The sequence below is a fragment of the Ambystoma mexicanum genome, chromosome 3q (genome assembly GCF_040938575.1).
Source record: "Ambystoma mexicanum isolate Mex_15411 chromosome 3q, UKY_AmexF1_1, whole genome shotgun sequence".
Taxonomy (NCBI): domain Eukaryota; kingdom Metazoa; phylum Chordata; class Amphibia; order Caudata; family Ambystomatidae; genus Ambystoma; species Ambystoma mexicanum.
The window spans coordinates 765,512,713-765,529,694 of record NC_090926.1 but is presented as its reverse complement, the minus strand read 5'-3'; the positions used below and the strand labels follow the sequence as shown (position 1 = coordinate 765,529,694).

Here is a 16,982-nt window from a genome sequence, read left to right as displayed (position 1 = left end):
CTCGCGCGGACCCACAATGCCCCAGGCCCTCTACCTTACAAAGTACGGCACGATGGAGGGCCTGGGGGGTTAGGCGCAGGGTGGGGGACGAAACGGCGTGAAAAGCAAGGGGAGGGGCAGCCAGGCGGCGCCCCCACCCATGGTGCTGCCAGGAAACAAGCAACACAACAAGGAAAGGTGCGAAGGAAAAGCAACAGGGGGGCCAAGGGAAGCCCAGCCCCCCAAAGGGACAACAAAGGAGCAGGGGAGTGTAACCCCACAGAAACCAAGAGAAGGACAAACCAGGAAGGAGCTCACCTCATTTGGGTAAGCTCCAGGGCCTGGAAAAGGGGGATAAGGAAACATTTTGCCACCCAACCCACCCTGCAAAAAGGAAGGAAAGGAGAAAGGAGGAGGAACCGGAACGCTGAGTACTTTCTTCGGTACACGGTAGAAGAAAGTCGTAGGCAGCGGCACGTGTCCGGGGTCGGATGCCCAAGGGTAACAAAGACTTGCTGAGGAGAAGGCTGGGCATCGCCTCCAACCCTGGACACCATGTGCCCAAAAGCATCTGGTGTGATGTATTCTGTTATGTTATGGTGTTATTTTCGGTAGAAAAAAGCCTACGGCCTATAAGTTTTCCACACCCAAGTCTGCTTGTCATATTATTCCATAGTCTGGGTACAAGGAACAAGAGTGAAGGGGGGGGGGGCATACTACTCAGCCTAAAGCATCACCAGTGATGCTCCTGCATATCTCGAATGGCGCGGCTGCAGCTGTATACCCCCTCAAGATCACTTCGGTTGCGTAGCCGCCAATACCTGATGCTCCCTAGAAACAAAAGAGGTTTCCGCCGTGCCTTTTCCACACTTGCAGCTCAAGCATGGACTGTTACCAATGGACTTGTGCTTGGAACTGCAGGATCTGGCGTTTCGGAAGCGTCTAAAAGCTTTATTTGGATAACTCTCTCATTAACTGCGCCCTCCTGTCCTGTTGGCCGATAACATGCCTCCAGTGTCTTTTTGTCCTGTTTCCTAAGTCCTTTTGTGTTAGCGCCTGATGCTTGCGAGCTTTCAGCACTTCATAAATGAATGCATAAAATCACATATTTACCTGGCATGTTCATAATTGGCCCATTTAATTGGCATTCATTCAGTTCACAAGTGTTTTGCCATTTCTTGTATGCGTTTGAAGTCACCCATGCGGCAAGAGCAGTCCTGAACAGGCATTCCTAGTTCAGGATTGATGCATGCCAGGACGGGCGACTTATTTATTCTGACAAGAATCTTGGCAAATCGGGCAATGCACATAACCTTGGGTAGCCCTGAGGGGCCGGCACACGTGGGTTCGCTTTTGAAATTCGCCACTTTGTTTCCTAGGTGGATATGATTTGACAACCACTCCAACTTTCCAATTTGTTAAACGATTTTTGAAGGCAATAATCTTTTTCCCCAATCCGGGACCTGTATCCACCAGCTTTGTAAAACTGTTGTGTTCCTCAATATAATGGTTTCACCCAATAACTTGGACTGGACATACTGGTATAGTTATGTAATAAACACCTTCTTTTAATCACTTAACAGTTAGACCAAGTAAGTATAGCGCTCCAAAACTTACCTTCCAAAACTTTCAACAAGGGCAAAGCACGTGTGTAAATCATCCAAACCATTTAGCATTGTGGAGCAAAAGCACTGCTATAGAAGTGGAACCCCTAGTAACTAAACCAGAGCGCTCTGACAATCTCTGAGGTCATGGCAGGTAATATCACTGCCTCCCTGCTCTTCTCCTGGTTGAGCTCAGCGTAGTCTCCTTTAGTGTCGGGTTTACTCTCAAATATTGGTTAACTGCTAACCTGGGCTCAAATATTGGTAACTGCTAACCTGGGCTATCAGCTGTTCTTTTACTCTTTGGCACTTTTCTTATTTATATACAAAATGCAGTACTTTGGTTTTTCGTAAACAAATGAAATTGTCTCATGGTGGTGATTTCAGTTGGTTGCCTTATGACTCTACTCAGCCTCTTCCTCTTTTGATGATGGTTGCTGGTCTATGGATTCCAGCCCCCTCCAAAGCCTGCCTCTCCAGGCACCCCAGCTAAAGAGTGGATCCTTGGCAGGGCCAGGTGGGCTTTACTACCCTAGTGGGAGCTTGGAAAGTCCTGATGGTCCACTTATTTGTGTGTTGAATTGTGATCCCTGTTGGTGCTGCAGGACCCACTATAGAGGTACTTATTAGCATTAACCGTGGAGAGGCCTAATGGAAGGGCTGTGTTTTGGGCCCCTTAACTTGAACACTGGGATGACTCCAGGTCTACACTGAGCAGAATGGGAAGGGCTGTTTGTGCAGCATATGCTGCACCAGTAGCAGAGACAGGGAGGGGCACCGTCACCTCTCGCGCAGAGTGCATCCCCAGCCTCCCCCGGCAACGCAACTGTTGGCTGCGCGTCAGGGTTGCAGAGTTTTGGCACTGGTACCCAGTAGTGAATAGTGATGTTTTGTTGTACTTGTCCCCCTCCAGGCTAAAGGGACATGTAATGTGACCGGCTCCTGGCAGAACGGCCTAGGCTCGGTCCTCCAGCTCTCCGAGGATGGGCGCTCCATCCACGGGTGCCTCACGACGGCTGTGGAGGTCTCAAAGGGTGCTGCAGGCCGGGACATGGAGGGCAAAGTGACCGGCATCCGGAGCAGCGGCGCAGAGCCCACCCTGGCTTTCTCTGTCCTCTGGAGTGGGGGTGAGTATTTGGTATGGGGGGGGGAATAAGGAAGTGTACTAGGTGGGGCTGATCCATCCGTCTCAGTGCCATTAGGAGCTGTCTTCCATGCAGTGCTGATGTGGAAAACCTTGTGGCAGTGGAATGGATTAATCATGTACTTGTTTATAGTGGCACTACTTTGTATGTCGATTTTCACATGTCTGGCATATTTCAGTAGTAGTTGAAGCATATTTAATCGCTTCACTTGGCCTCCTGCTAAGTGGAAATGTCACCGTGTCAAGTCCTTGTATGTGGGCACTGGGGGGCGGTGGGGGCTGGGAAGCTCTGCAGGGAGAGGTGGCTTTCCTTCAAACTTGTTCATACCGAGCCCCCATTCAGTGAAAATATTATTTCTGGGCTCTTCACCTAGGGGTTGGACCTCCCTGGGGCATTTTTTTTAACTCTTCTATATAAAGCAGTCACCTTAATCACTTTTTGGATAGTCTGCCCATCCCCCGGACATCCTTCCGCCCCCTAGTTTGATGACCACTGGCTTAGAGGAACACTCGTGTTTACCATCTGAGGAGCACATATAGAAGCTCTGGCAGAAACCTGATGGTAAAAAGATCCAAAAAAGAAAGAGCGGCAGTTTTGCCGGTCTTGCTATTAATATCCACCTTATTTTTGAGTACCTCCATAAAACTACAAAGTCACAATTGGAATATCCCAATGTGCTACAGAGCCCGATGGGCGGGTCAGGCAAGGTTGCGTTGCATGATATGACATTTATAACACGCCTATACAGTGTTTCAAGGCGCGACGAGGCAAGGGACGGGGAACCAAGGGAAGACAGACAACGATCTTACTAGGCCAGGTGTCATTCAGATCGTGCAAGGGAAGGGGGAAAAGAAAAGTGCGGGGGGGGGTGATAGTGCAGTACATGGTATAATAACATAAAAGAACGGCCAGCTGGTAAGTGCTGGTTAGGGGACTGTAGGGTACAGAACAGCCCCCAGGTGCAGGGGTTGCCAGGAAGGCAGCACAGGCGTGCAACTGGCAGGGCTTGGGCCCGAGATCAGATGGTTGGCCAACGTGCAGTCTCAGTATCAGCCAGCACTTCAGCAAGGCAGAGAAAGCAGAAGCAAAGGTTTTTAGGTGCTTCTGGTACCGAAGATGGTTCTCATCAAGTTTCTAGGAGGCGGGGAGGCTGTTCCAAAGGGAGGCCCCAGCCGAAGAGAGATTGGAGGCGGATGAGCGAAGATATTTAGGAAGAGTTGAAGGTATTGAGGCTCCAGAAGGTCTTGTGGACGATGCAGAGGGGTTTTTTTTTTTTTTTACTTGATCCTCGCAGCCACTGGGAGCCAGGGCAAAAACTTCAGTCCTGAAGAGATACAATCCATGGGCATGAGGCCAAGGACAAGTCTTGCAGTCCTGTTCTGGATGATATGTCAGATGCTGGGGGAGAAAGTGTGGAGTCCCCCCCCCCCCCCCTGGTTCTTAGCCTTGCAGGTGGGAGCAGGAAGAGGCCAAGAGGCTGGCCAGAGAGCTACAGGAAAGGAGGGAGTGGGAGTGCCGATGAGGAGAATCTCAGTCTTACTGGCCTTACTGGCATTAAGGCAGAGGTCATTGGCAGCACACCACTCCTGTAGCAGACAGTCAGAGATGCGAGACGGTGGAAGAGGTGACCGAAGGTAGCCTGAAAATGAGCTGAGTCATCCGTGTAGCACTGAAAGTTCAGGCATACTGCGGCAATGCAGTGGGCAAGGAGTGGCAGGTATTGAAAAGCCAGGGAGAGAGGTTGGATCCCTGGGGGACACCACAGGTAGAGAAAAAGATAGCAGAGAGGAAGGACCAAGTTTGACCTGGGAGGGTCGGTCGGAGAGGTAGTCGGCCACGCCAGGGCCTGACCGGTCATACCTAGGTTATCACAGAGACACTTTAGCAGGGTGGAATGGTTGACTGTGTCAAAGGCAGAAGAGAGATCAGGTAAGATACAGACGCAAGGTTTGAGAGCAGGTCTTCATGTCATGGATGTTCAGGAGAGCGGTTTCTGTGCTTCTGGCAGCTCTGAGCCAGACTGATGGTCATGAAGACGACCAACAGATTCAGTTCGGAGAATAAACTGGGAAATGGCCAGTTTCTCCAGGAGCTTGCCCAGGAAGGGAGTGATGGAGATTGGGCGATAGTTGGCTGGGCAGGGGGGATCGGCAGAGTGTTTAAGAGGGTGCACAAGGGAGTGCTTCAGGGGATGGGAAGACTCCAGTGGCGAAGGAGTGGTTGCAGAAGTCGGCCAGGGCAGGAGCCAGGGTGTCCATGTGGTCCTTGATAGTTTTGGATGAACAGGGGTGAACCTGTTTTTGATTAGCTCAGTCTTGAAAACCTCATCTGTGGAGAACAGGAGAAAGGCAGAGAAGGAGGGAGGGGTAGCTGCAGAAGGGCCAGAGAAAGAGCAGGGAGTATAGGCAGGGAGTGGAGATGAGGAGAGTAGTGTTAGAGATACAATGAGAAGCCAACACCGTGCAGAGGGCCTGGGAAGGGACAGGAGAGGTAGACACTGTGGCAGGATTGGCCAGAGTTCAGCAAGTTATTAGATGCTGCCGAGACGCAGGCTTGGATATGAGCTCTTCTTGGTGAGGACAGAGCCGGTATTGCCTTTGGAGCAGTTTGTCAGAGGAAGTACAAGAAGCGCACCATTTCCTCTCGGCCACCCTGCACTTGCGTTTAAGGGTGACTAGGTCTGAGTCGTACCAGGAGTTGCACTTGGCTTTGGGCTTCAGGCAGATCCTCATGACGGGGACAAGAGTATCAGATAGAGCAGAGTGGAGAGGGCTGTGTCGGGGTGCGAATCAGCCAAAGGGGCGGGAGTGGGTGAGTGGCGGCGAAAGCCTCAACTGATACGTGCTTCATGGGTCGGATGACCGAGAAGGTGGGTGATGGTGATGGAAGTGGCTTGGCCTGTGGGGTAGAGGGGGTGAGGTGGGAGGAAAGGAGAAAGTGTCCACTCCAGGAGAGAGGAGTGGTGAGAGGCACAGAAAGGGAAGGTCTGAGGAGATCCGAACATAAAGAGTGTGCCCTGCAGAGTGAGTCGGGCCAGAGGGGAGAATGGTGAGAGTTGCAGAGGTCGGCAAAGAGTCCAGAGGGAGGACAGGAGGCATCCAGGTGGATATTGAAGTCTCCAAGGAGGAGTTGAGTGGTCGAGGCCAGGAGCGAGGAGAGGTTCGCCCACTCAGAGGGAGGAGGAAATCTGACCAGGTGGCCGATAGAAAGTAGCCACAGTAAAGGAATGGCTGGGGGGGGGGAGCCTGCAGACGAGGCATTCAATTGGAATAGGCCTGCATAGGGATGACAGAGGCAGGAATCCACTCAGGGAAGATCAGGGGTACACCCCCTCCGTAGCGGTTGGACCTGGGCACAGAGGATCTTGTAGCCGCCGGGGTGGAGCATGTCAAAGCTTGTGACAGAGCTGGCCATGAACCATGTCTCGGTGAGACCGAGGATATCGAGGTCAAGTTCTTCCAGAAGGTGGCAGATGTCGGAGGAGTGTTTGACAGCTGAGCGAGAGAGTGGCTATGTGGAGAAGGTTGCCATCCTTTAAGGACTTCTGGGGAGGTGTACAGATCAGAGGTACGCCCCGCGGAGGTGTGGAAGGAACCCGAAGGGGCGCAGAGAGAATGAGAGGGCAAGGTAGCCTAGTGGGAGGTAAGGAGGCTGTGGAGAGGGGACAGCAGGAGATTAAAACATTGAGGCACGGGAAGCATCTATCGAAGAGGTGAAGGTTGGCCTGAGGGCCTTGGACCAGGACGGTCCCATTAGAATGAACATATATGATGACCTTGGAGGAATGGAAGGAGGCCAGGAGGGCATCCCACCGGGTGCCGTCATTAATGGGCTAAGAGAAAGAGCACAAAGACCATGTGTAGGGTCCCTAGGTCTGGCGATACGACAGGATGTCAGTCAGTTTCCTTGGAGGAGGCAATGGTATAGGTGTCGGCGATAGGGAGGACTGGGTTGGAGACAAGGATATTCTTCCTACCAGATTCTGTGAGGAGGGCAGGATAGTCGATAGAGAAGCAGTTAGAAAAATAGAGACAGAGAGCACCATAGAGTAGGTAGGGAGAGGAGAGGGTGGAAGGGAGAGGGGAACACTAGGGAAGGACACCAGGCAGACATGGCATTTTCTTACTTTTTGTCCCATTGGGGCTGATAACGGGAGTGTCTCCTCCCCTTTCAACACCCCTAGTTGTCCATCCCAGCCCACCCATCACTGCACGCACTCCAAATCAAATTGACGCCCCAGACCCAATCGTAGAAAGAAATACTAGGCTATACTCTAGGACCACCTGAAGTTACACCCCCAACCACCAGCTGAAGGAGAAATCACTTGAGGGAAGGCCCATACTCAATCTGTCACCCCACTTCATCCTCAAACCCCAGAAAAAACTGCCCATTACCCTCTACAGCCATATGTCGCTACACTACCGGCAAGATGCTACCAGAGCTAGAACCGAGCACCACAACCAAAGCACCCTCCAACATCAAGCTCCTGAACACTATCAACACCTTCCCTGTAAAAAACGCCAACAATTTCCCCTGCTCTGTGGCCTATATGCCTAGAGGCCCTGGACATCAATGACGTGACCATCAATCAAGACCTACCTGCCATCACAGAACATGGCTCCACCAGGCCTCTGGCCCTGCTCTCTTGCACTTGCCAAGGGTTTCACCATCCTTGGGTGTGACAATCCAGAGGGTTCCATGTAGTAATGTCGCCATAAAAATATTGCCATACAAAAAATATCGCCGAATGGTCATTTTTTTTGTGGTGACATTATTGCATGGAACATGCGTGGGACACCCCCACAACCACCAAATATTTTTTTTTTTGTTTTTAAAAATAAATTGCCCCTGTCGCCATATATATGGTCACCCAAATATCGCCACAACATTTTCCCGGCGATATTTACGGCGACCATATATGTGGCGATTATTATTACCCGATACCCTCCCGAGGTGGAGGCGTTGCCCTCATCTATAGGGATTCCCTTCAAATCGGACCCTGCATTCACTCCACAGAAGGTGACTGAGCTCCTTGCCATCAAACTGGCCACTATTCTCCCCCCCCCCTCCTACCCCTCACAGACTCCATTACCCTACATATTCTCCACCGCCAGCCAGGACCCACTGCTGCTTTCGAGGAAGATCTTGGCCACAATATCAAGCCCACCTCTATACTAGTGGGTGATCTCAATCTAGGCCTTGATGACCCGACTGATGCAACCCTTCCAGACCTTGGATTCAAATACTGCTGATCTCCCACCCACAACCAGGGCAGAACCCTTCATTGTATAGCTTATCTGAACAGCCAGGTCACATCACCTCCACACCCTCTCCTTGGTCAGACCAGCTCATCTTTGGATTCTCATTCCCCTCACAGAAACAACCCCCTTCCTGCCCACCCTACCAACTACCTTAGCCTGGAGCTCCAGAAAAATCGCCAATCTATATACCTCTCCCTTGCACCTCTTGGCATAGAATCTCTAGATGTAACTATCCTATTAGACCTAAATGCCAGCACTCTTTAACATGGTCGCCCAAACCAACATGTCACCTCAATCCATGGTTCACCACAGACCTCAAAGCATTGCGCTCTAGGAAGATACAGGTGGAACCTTCTGGGGTGGGGGAAGGCCCCATGTATCGCCCCCAAACCGGTTAACAAGATGGCAAACAAATAAACAAGCCATTACGGCTGCCAAAGGTCAAATCTACAACTCTCAAATTAATCCAATTCCCAGGAATTGTTCAAAATCCTCAACTTGAGACGCCAGTCATGACCCCTAATTCCAAAGACGAAACATGGTGCACAAACATTCAGAATGCAAAATTTGCACACTACAGAAAAAAATGGTGGTTCAAAACCACCCCAACACTACTCGCCAAAGTACTCACCGCACCTGCCTTCCACTTTAGGGAAATTTCTGAACTAGAAACGGCCAACATCCTCAACCTTAAAACCTCAAATTGCAAGGGAGACATCTGGCCAGCATCCAGAATTGCTCTGAAGCCCTGGTCCCCTTCATCGCTAAATTAATCCACGCCTCCTTCTCCTCAAACAGATTCCCAGCTAGCCTTAAGAAATCCTGGGTCTGCCTCCTACTGAAAAAACCCTCACTGGACCCTGCAGCGTCAACTACCACCCCATCACAACTGTACCCTTCCTGTTAAATATCCTGGTTAGAGCTGCATACAACCAGATCCAGCACTACCTTGAATCTAGCCACATCCTAGGGGTGCGCCAATCGGGCTTCCGCCCAGGCCATCGCACTGAATTGGCTCTACTGGATTTAACAATCCAACTTGAGGTGGAGGGCAAACATCCATCCTACTAGATCTATTGGCCGCCTTCAACCTAGTAGACCACAAGACCTTTATGTCACCATTTCTTCTTCGCCTCCTTCCTAGAATGGAGAACCATGAGTCTTCTCAGACACTGCTTGAGCTACTCCTAGCCACATCCTGTGGCGTGCCCAAAGGCTCCCCCTCCACAACATATTCACCAAACCCCTATTTGACCTTCTGAATGACATTGGCACCTCTTATACAAACTATGCCGATGACGCCCGCATCTTCCTACCCCTCTCAGGCTCCTATGGATGGCTACCACCTACCTGTATCTGAACGTCGACAAGACTGAAATACTTCTGGCAGGCTTACCCACCATGCTGCAGAAACTCACCCCTCCATACACCTCCAGGATAGATGGCTTCAGCCACGGTAAAAACACTGGGCGTCCACCTGGATGCTGCCCTCTCCTTCACCAAACGAGTGCGTGCAGTGGCCTCATCTGCAGCTTGCACAGCCAAACTCGTCATTGCAGCGTGACAGTTCTTGACGCTAGAGAGCTGGCTGACCATTGCTATAGCTACCACCGGTGCGAAATTGGACATCCAAACAGAACACTAACAAAATAACGCCCTACGAGCTGCGATAAACATCCCCAGAAGAGACCAAATCTCAGCTGCCAGAAGAAAGGCGCACTGGCTCCCTATTTTCCAACGCACACAAAAAAAGCTTGAACACCGCCCCACAGTGCCTCCCCTAGTCAATTGAGAGCGAAATCAATCAGACTGGTTAGGTCTCTGTATGTTCATCGACTCACCCTACCAAAGTGAAAAGAGCCAAAAGAGGTGGGGTGAGCTTCTCGACTGTAGTTATCCATTGGAACTCCAACCGGTCCTTCCTCAGTGTTCTGGCATTTTTGCATAATGCACCCCTCCTTCACATGCCACTAAAAACCTGCCTTCTCCGTTACCTGCACTTCATGGCACGCTGCACAGGTTCATGTATCATGTAACTGGTTTCGCAATGGCGCCCTGGTGCCTCAGGGTTTGGGTGCTTTACAAATGAAAGAATAAAATAAACATCCCCTCTGCTGCCTGTCCTGGAGAACAGTTTGTCAACGGCACCCTCCAGCTAAAATGTGAAATATTTTGAATTTCTTTTTAAACCTGGTGTTACCACAAATTTTGGTGCAAAATATGGTGAAGTTTATTATATTTTTTTTTCTTCCTCAAATTAAATTCTACAATGATGGCTACATAGCTAAAATAATGTGTCGTGAACTTCCAGCACTGTTCAGAGTGTGGGTGTTTTTCGGTGTATAGTTTGGTCTTTTTTGGTATCTAGTTTGCGCTGCTCCTTCAATTTTTGGCAAGCGACTCCATGTTAAAACCATGAAAAGCGACCGCAATTTGTAACTCTAGCCTTAGTGAAAAGGGCAAGTTCCATCTGTTTAGAGAACAATGCCATGTAGCAATTACACCCCGAGCATGTGCTCGCCTACATATCTGAAACCCATCTGGCTTAAATATTTATTAAGCAAGCGAATAACTTACTCTGCAGCAATACTCGTAGCATGGAGATACTCCTAGCATGGAGCTGGCCCAAATCGTTTACCACAGCAAGCCTGGTGAGGAGAGTGGATAGGCGTTAGTGTTCCACTTGCCACCAATGCAGTGGCCCCACACAAACGCATCCCGATCCATGAGCTGCCGTGGCACAGTGACTTGCATACGAGAAGCGTTCATCTCGCCCTATCCAGGACAGATGGTCTTATTTAGCAGGTGTCAGCACTTGGAACATTCGAGAAATCCTGTTTTCTGCAATGCCCTGCAGCAGTTTGATCGTTCAGGCTCTAGGCCTCTGCCTCTTGTACAGGCACGGATGTGGGGTTCCTAGGCATGTGGCTGTTGTGGGGGGTGGAGGAGAGTTTAATCGCTTGGGTCACACTCGCATAGTTAACTCCTGCGCCTCTGTTGTGCCCACAGTACATTTGGCTCCTGCTTTGTGCTATCTTCCAAACATGGGCTTCTGGTAGAGCAGTGACTTAACTAATTCTGACACTGGATCCAAACACGTGTAAATGGTTTCAGCTCCTGGCAGCAGAAATCCCTACTCATCAATGTAGCCACTGATGGTGAGGGGGCGGGTGGGTTTGGGGGTTAGGGGGTGAATCGGAGCAGCACCTATGATTTATTCTACTGCTCGTTGCATCACTCTGTGGTGTAACCCTATTTGGATACCTGCAGATGAAGGGCCCAATTCCAGAACACTTTCCTATGGGATTGCACCATTATAAAACACTATTGTGAATTGGGCCCGAAGTATTTGAATTGTAGCCAGATAGGGTTTGCTTTTAAGCCTTTTGAGGTTGGCCAAAGATTGTGCACCTTGAGTCTGGTATTAACCTTTTGAGGCCCCCAGCGACTGTCGACATCCTCAGCCGTACATGTGAAAGTAATGTTCTCCATCTAATCATCACTGCACTGTCTTCCCTCCTCCTGCTTGACTGGTCTGACCACCTAGCTGTGCAGTTTGACATCTGTACAACACCACAGACAAACCTCCAGGTCCTTGAAGAACCTCCTGGTTGAAGACCTTGTTAAGTCCAGCTTACATTGACTGAACACCCCAAAACCAACTGCTACTCTACTGGAAGAACTCAACACCACTCTTTCAGCTCCATAGACCAACATGTGCATCTGAAACCATCAGCACCGTGGTACACACAAGAACTCGACCTCCGCAAAAGAGTCATCAGGAAACTGGGTAAAACCTGGCACAGCTCCAGGATCACATCTGACCTGGTGCTCCTCAAGCGACTCTGAGCAACCTGCCAACAATTCAACACAGCCAAGGCCTCCTAATTGGAACACCCTATAAGAAGCCAACAACCAAAGTAGAGCCCTCTTCAAAGTGGTCAAGCAATGCGTCAACCCGCTACCCACCCCTGCCATACCCCTCCATAGACAAATCCATTGCCAACACCTTCTTAATCAACACTCTGCAAGATTCGCCAGCTCTACATCCACAGAGCCATCTCGCATCCCTCCTAGTGTAATCTCCACACCCTGAACAGAGGACCTGGTAGAAACCGTGGCTGCCCTCAAAGCCACATCGTATACAGACATCCTCCTAGCATCCATCCTCTAGCCCCTCCATGCAGAGGCTCTCCTTCTCTACCTGGAGATCAACTGGGTAGATGAACCGCTCCCTAACTCAAGGCTCCTTCCTGTCGACCCTCGACAGGACAAATCCTCCCTCTACTGAAGAAACGCACCCTGGATCTCAACGACCGACGTAACTATCGCCCCATCACCCATTGTCCCTTCTAGGTACGATTTGAGAAAGTGGTAGCTGCTCAACTGCAGCAAAACATCGACACCAACAATCTCCACCAACCTGGGTTCAGGCCCAGATGCAGCACAGGGACAATTAACATACAGGTGGTTGAAGCTCTCAACATCCTTTATGATGTCCACCCCTGCCTCCTGGTTCTATTCGACCTCCGTGCCAGTGCTTTTGATACAGTGGACCACCAGCACTTAGACACCCTACCTCTGCGCATGGGTATCAGCAGTTTGTTCCCCAATGCTACCAGCTGTGAGTCCTGCAGGGTTCCATCCACTCCCCATCTTCAATCTATACATAGAGCTGCTGGGAGCCCCCCTAGCCACACACATCCACAAATATGCCAACAGCACATCTATACATCAGGGACATCCATAGGCGCAAAACCTACAATCTTGTATGTCCAGTGCATACTTGAAGCTCAAAACCGAATTCCTACTCACCAACACCGAGCACCCAGACATAGAACTGGCTATCAACCATGAACTCTTGAGGACTTCACAACCGAGCTTGCCTCCAGCGCCAAGTCCCTCAGGTTTCACATTGACAAATGCTTCTCCTTCAAGACGCACATGGCTAAGGAATCTCAGACAGCTTGGTATGAGTCCTTCCTCCCCATGACTGCTCTAGATCCACCAAGCACTGTCGTATCGCACCTGGATGGGGGCAATGCACTCGGGGACGTCATGTCACCAAAATGCCAGGGGTAGCGGAAGTGACATCACATGATCCTTGACCCCTGGTGACATCACAGGAAGTGATGTCATTTGACCCCACCCTGAAGTGATATTGCGAAGCGAAGGAACGTGACCTTTCACCCATTGACAAAACAGGAAGTGCTATCACATATTGTACACTACAAAAAATATGGTTATGATATCACTATAATGTGATGTACATTTTCATACAAGAATGGATCACCATATGTATCGTTAAGATCAGTGTGTATAGGCCCTTACCAAATTACTGTGAATGCAAGCAGACTTCATGACTAAATGATAATGATGTGTTATATAATAACACTTACGCTTAAGTGCTTTATATAGAAAAAATATACACCCAATATCACCCAACCTGTGTTGGTACTCATTTATCGACCTCCGAAGGATGAAAGGCTGAGTTGAGGCATTTAAGAACAGACTAAATCAGTGACTCACCCCCTGAAGTGTGCCTCAAATAAACCTTTAATGAGTAACAATTATCGTATAGAATTCCAGAAAGAAACATTATTTGGTATTCCTAATCTTTCTTATTTAGGGTCAGTGCTGAAAGTTGGACTTGTCGCACTCCTTTTCTTATTTTTCATCTTTTTTTTAAGGGGTCTTAACAAGAAAGCAAGTCACTCCAGAAGTAAATGGAGCCACATGGTGCTGACCACAGCCCATGAGCTTGCATTTAAAAATAAAAAAAAAAAACCCTGAATGCACTCTCAAAGGCCTCTTGTTGTCCTCCCATGTGCCCCTGAAGTGTCCCACACGGTTGCACGCTGATCACGGGTCTATGTAGATATGACATCACCCCAACCCTTGTTGACCTGCACAAATCACTTGCTGCATCATCTATAAGGCAGTCGCCGTCACCCAGCTACCTTGAGGAGAAATGCAGCATCTCTGGTGGAGAGTACACCACCAGAAGCCAGGACACATGCAGTCTTGAAATCTGTTGCTGCAAAAAGGAAAGGACCAGAAAACCAGCTTTCTCTGCCTACGCACAAAGACTGTGGAACCTCCCCCACGCTCCTAAAATTCAGAAACTGCTCCACCTCAACACCTGTGCCACTTGACTCGCTAGATGCCACCCGCACGCAGTACATCTGTGCCCCCTACTGCATACCCGTTTCCCACCCCGTTGTATATCTGTACTGTTGTATACAAAAAGTGCTCCGTTGCTTCTCAAAGCTAGGTCTGCGCTCAAATAGAATAACTGTTATTGTGTGGGGGATGGCAGACACATTTCTTCTTGTCTTAATACTTTTCAGTATCCTTTTCTCAAATGAGTTTATTGCTGCCATGAACCAAAAGTACAACTTCTGTTGTGTCACCCCTCGAGCTTCCTTACTCTTAGACTGGCATTCCTTGATATGGCAGCAATGATCATACTCCATGCTAACCATGGTGCTAGGGTGTTCCGAACCTTGGTAACTTGGGCTGCAATTGATTAAATGCCTGCAGTAAGTGGAGGTAATCTGGGTACTTCATAGAGACGGATTCATACCAGAGAACTTCTCTGGGTTGTGGGATTGGGGCTGCGAGTTCTTTCTGCTCAGGTAGCTCTATTGATTTCAAAGGAATTTCAAACAGGAGATCTTAAATGTTGCATATTGTTGGAGCCAATGTGTTCTCTTCTGTCATAGTCACTCCTTTTCCCTGGCTGACACTGTGTGCTGGTACATGGTGCTAATACTTGTCCTGGTCAAGGGTGATGCAATTGTATATTTCTGCCTCACTGCCAACGCATAAATGTGGGCGAAAAGTTGCTTGTTTACATGAAGTGGGGGGCAAAATAGCTGAGCTGAAGGTTGTACTGAGGTTTGCCGAATTTAACGCACTGGTGTGGCGAGTTAAAGGACTAGGAGTTTAAGTTTACTGTTTCTGGCTATCTGTATTCCAGTAATGGGCGTGCTATACAATCTATTGTGCTTGCTGTGTAATCGTTAGTACTACACACATCCCACAATGGACTGACAGGCTCCTGTGGTGACGATTGGGATGGAGGGGCAGTAGACTGTGGAAATGTGGCCAGCCTGGAGGCTTAGCAAGGACTGAATTTGCCATGCTCTCTACAGGATTGAGCAATCCAAATTCCAACCTCTTAGTGGTCAAATTCCCCCTCGGCAAGAGTCTGAAGGAGCCGAAGGAACCGCCGAAACGGTGGGTATAGGAGAGCATGATGGGGATGGGCTAGTATTTTGTAATGCGTCAATTCCCTCCCAAAAGTCGCAAAGCTAGGGAAACGCACGGACAGAAATTAGGAAGTGCCCTCATTTTTTCAATGTCCTCCTTTTTTCAGTGTGAGGACAATACTGTCTCTGGAGGAAGACCAATTGGTATACGGTGGAGGCATCGCTCCATAGTTGTGGAGCGGAGGTGGAAGCTGCAGTGAGCAACAGCTAGGCCTTCAAGGGCTGGGAGTGCATAACTCTCCCCCTAGAAAAACTTGCTGGGTATACGTCGGTGGTGCCAAGCGACCTGCTTGGTGTATTTCAGTCCGCTTTATGATTCCTTGGGTGGGAGGGGGTGTGCAGGGTAGAGTAGGTGGGCTTGAGGAGGCCCACAACATTGGGAGACAGATACCACCATGTGGAAGTATTCGCAAAACCTTGAACGGGATCCATGGTGGATTGGACCTTACTCCTCTAGTCTACATATTCAGCCATAATGCCTTCAATAGCCACTTGAGAGCAAGTCCATTTATGAGGTGGTCTCAGCCTTGTTCGTTCATTCCCGAATACCTCAGCAGGAGCTGTAATTTCCTTCAAGGGTTGGCTTTTGTCTCGCGCTACCAATTCCATGTGTTCTGCAGTCGCCCAGGACCCTGCAATGGACCTGGTAAGGCCCACAACCCCAGAATGTTAGCCTGGTTTGCTCCTGCCTCAGACCCTGCGGATTTCGTTTCTATTTTACATTCTTTTGTGATCCTCCCTGTATATCAAATATTCTCTAGGACAATAGCAATGTAAATTGATTCCACTGTAACTGATCTGTGCCCATTTGTGGGCTACTCGACATGTGTACTGATGACCCACACATGTTCACATATCATCCAGCAGTATGTGGGAAGGGGAGTTGCAGTTAACATCCACGGATGTCGTTTTGTTGCTGCAGATCCTGGGTATATGAGGGCTATACCTATACATTTGCCACAGCCTGCCTGCAGATGGGTGCATTAGCAACTGGCTAAGGTTGTCACTGGGCAGGTGAGACTGCATGTGCTATCTAGATTGTTGGTTTATGGTAATTAATCATAGGCTTATTGGGTGGGGGATGGGTCCAGTAGTAATTGGTGTTTGTGGAGGGCAGGGGGGGGGGGTGAGGACAGAATTGTCAGGGTGGGCGAACTCTCGAACCCACAATTTGCTATTGCTAGACTGCAGGTATAGAGGCTTATGATTGCTTGGCCATCCTTGGTGTAGAATTGTACCTCCACAGCATGAGCAGAGGTGTGGTGGGATATGGCTCTTTTGGTGTGTCGGGGAGGAGGTTGAGGTGGGGCTGGTTTGATTGTACCTTAACTTGCTTGGTTCTGTTGACCATGGGAGATTGGGGGCTGTCTGCTCAGATGGGTGGAAGTACTTCAGGGTTGATCGGGGCCTTGAGGAACAGATGTCATGTCTGCAGCCTTGACAGCACTCTACTTGTGCTTTTCAGGTGCGGTCACCGCTTGGGCTGGTCAGTGCTTTTGCAAGCTGGAAACTCCAGTCCTGAGGACAGTGTGGCTCCTGAGGTCCCCTGTGATTGCAGAAGGAAGCTGGAAAGCTACAAGGTAACGCCCAACCTCCCTCTGCCTCGCTTCCATATTCAACAAGTAACTTGGACAGTACAGTGTGTGCCTTAGCTTTCCTGTTGGGAGAATTAATTATAGGAAGGATTTATTTGTCCCTTTATGCTGCTCATATTCACAT

General features: G+C 49.5%; 1 protein-coding gene across 2 annotated transcripts in view; it reads left to right on the top strand.

Annotated features, from left to right (window-relative positions):
* The window catches only part of LOC138581916 (avidin-related protein 1-like), a 29,962-nt gene that overhangs the window by 12,432 nt on the left and 548 nt on the right, over window positions 1-16,982 (top strand). For both annotated transcript variants that reach the window (XM_069652862.1, XM_069652863.1), the window contains exons 2-3: window positions 2,497-2,710; window positions 16,729-16,843. In XM_069652862.1, the coding sequence (XP_069508963.1) occupies window positions 2,497-2,710; window positions 16,729-16,843 (329 nt within the window). The remainder of the gene's footprint in view (window positions 1-2,496; window positions 2,711-16,728; window positions 16,844-16,982) is intronic.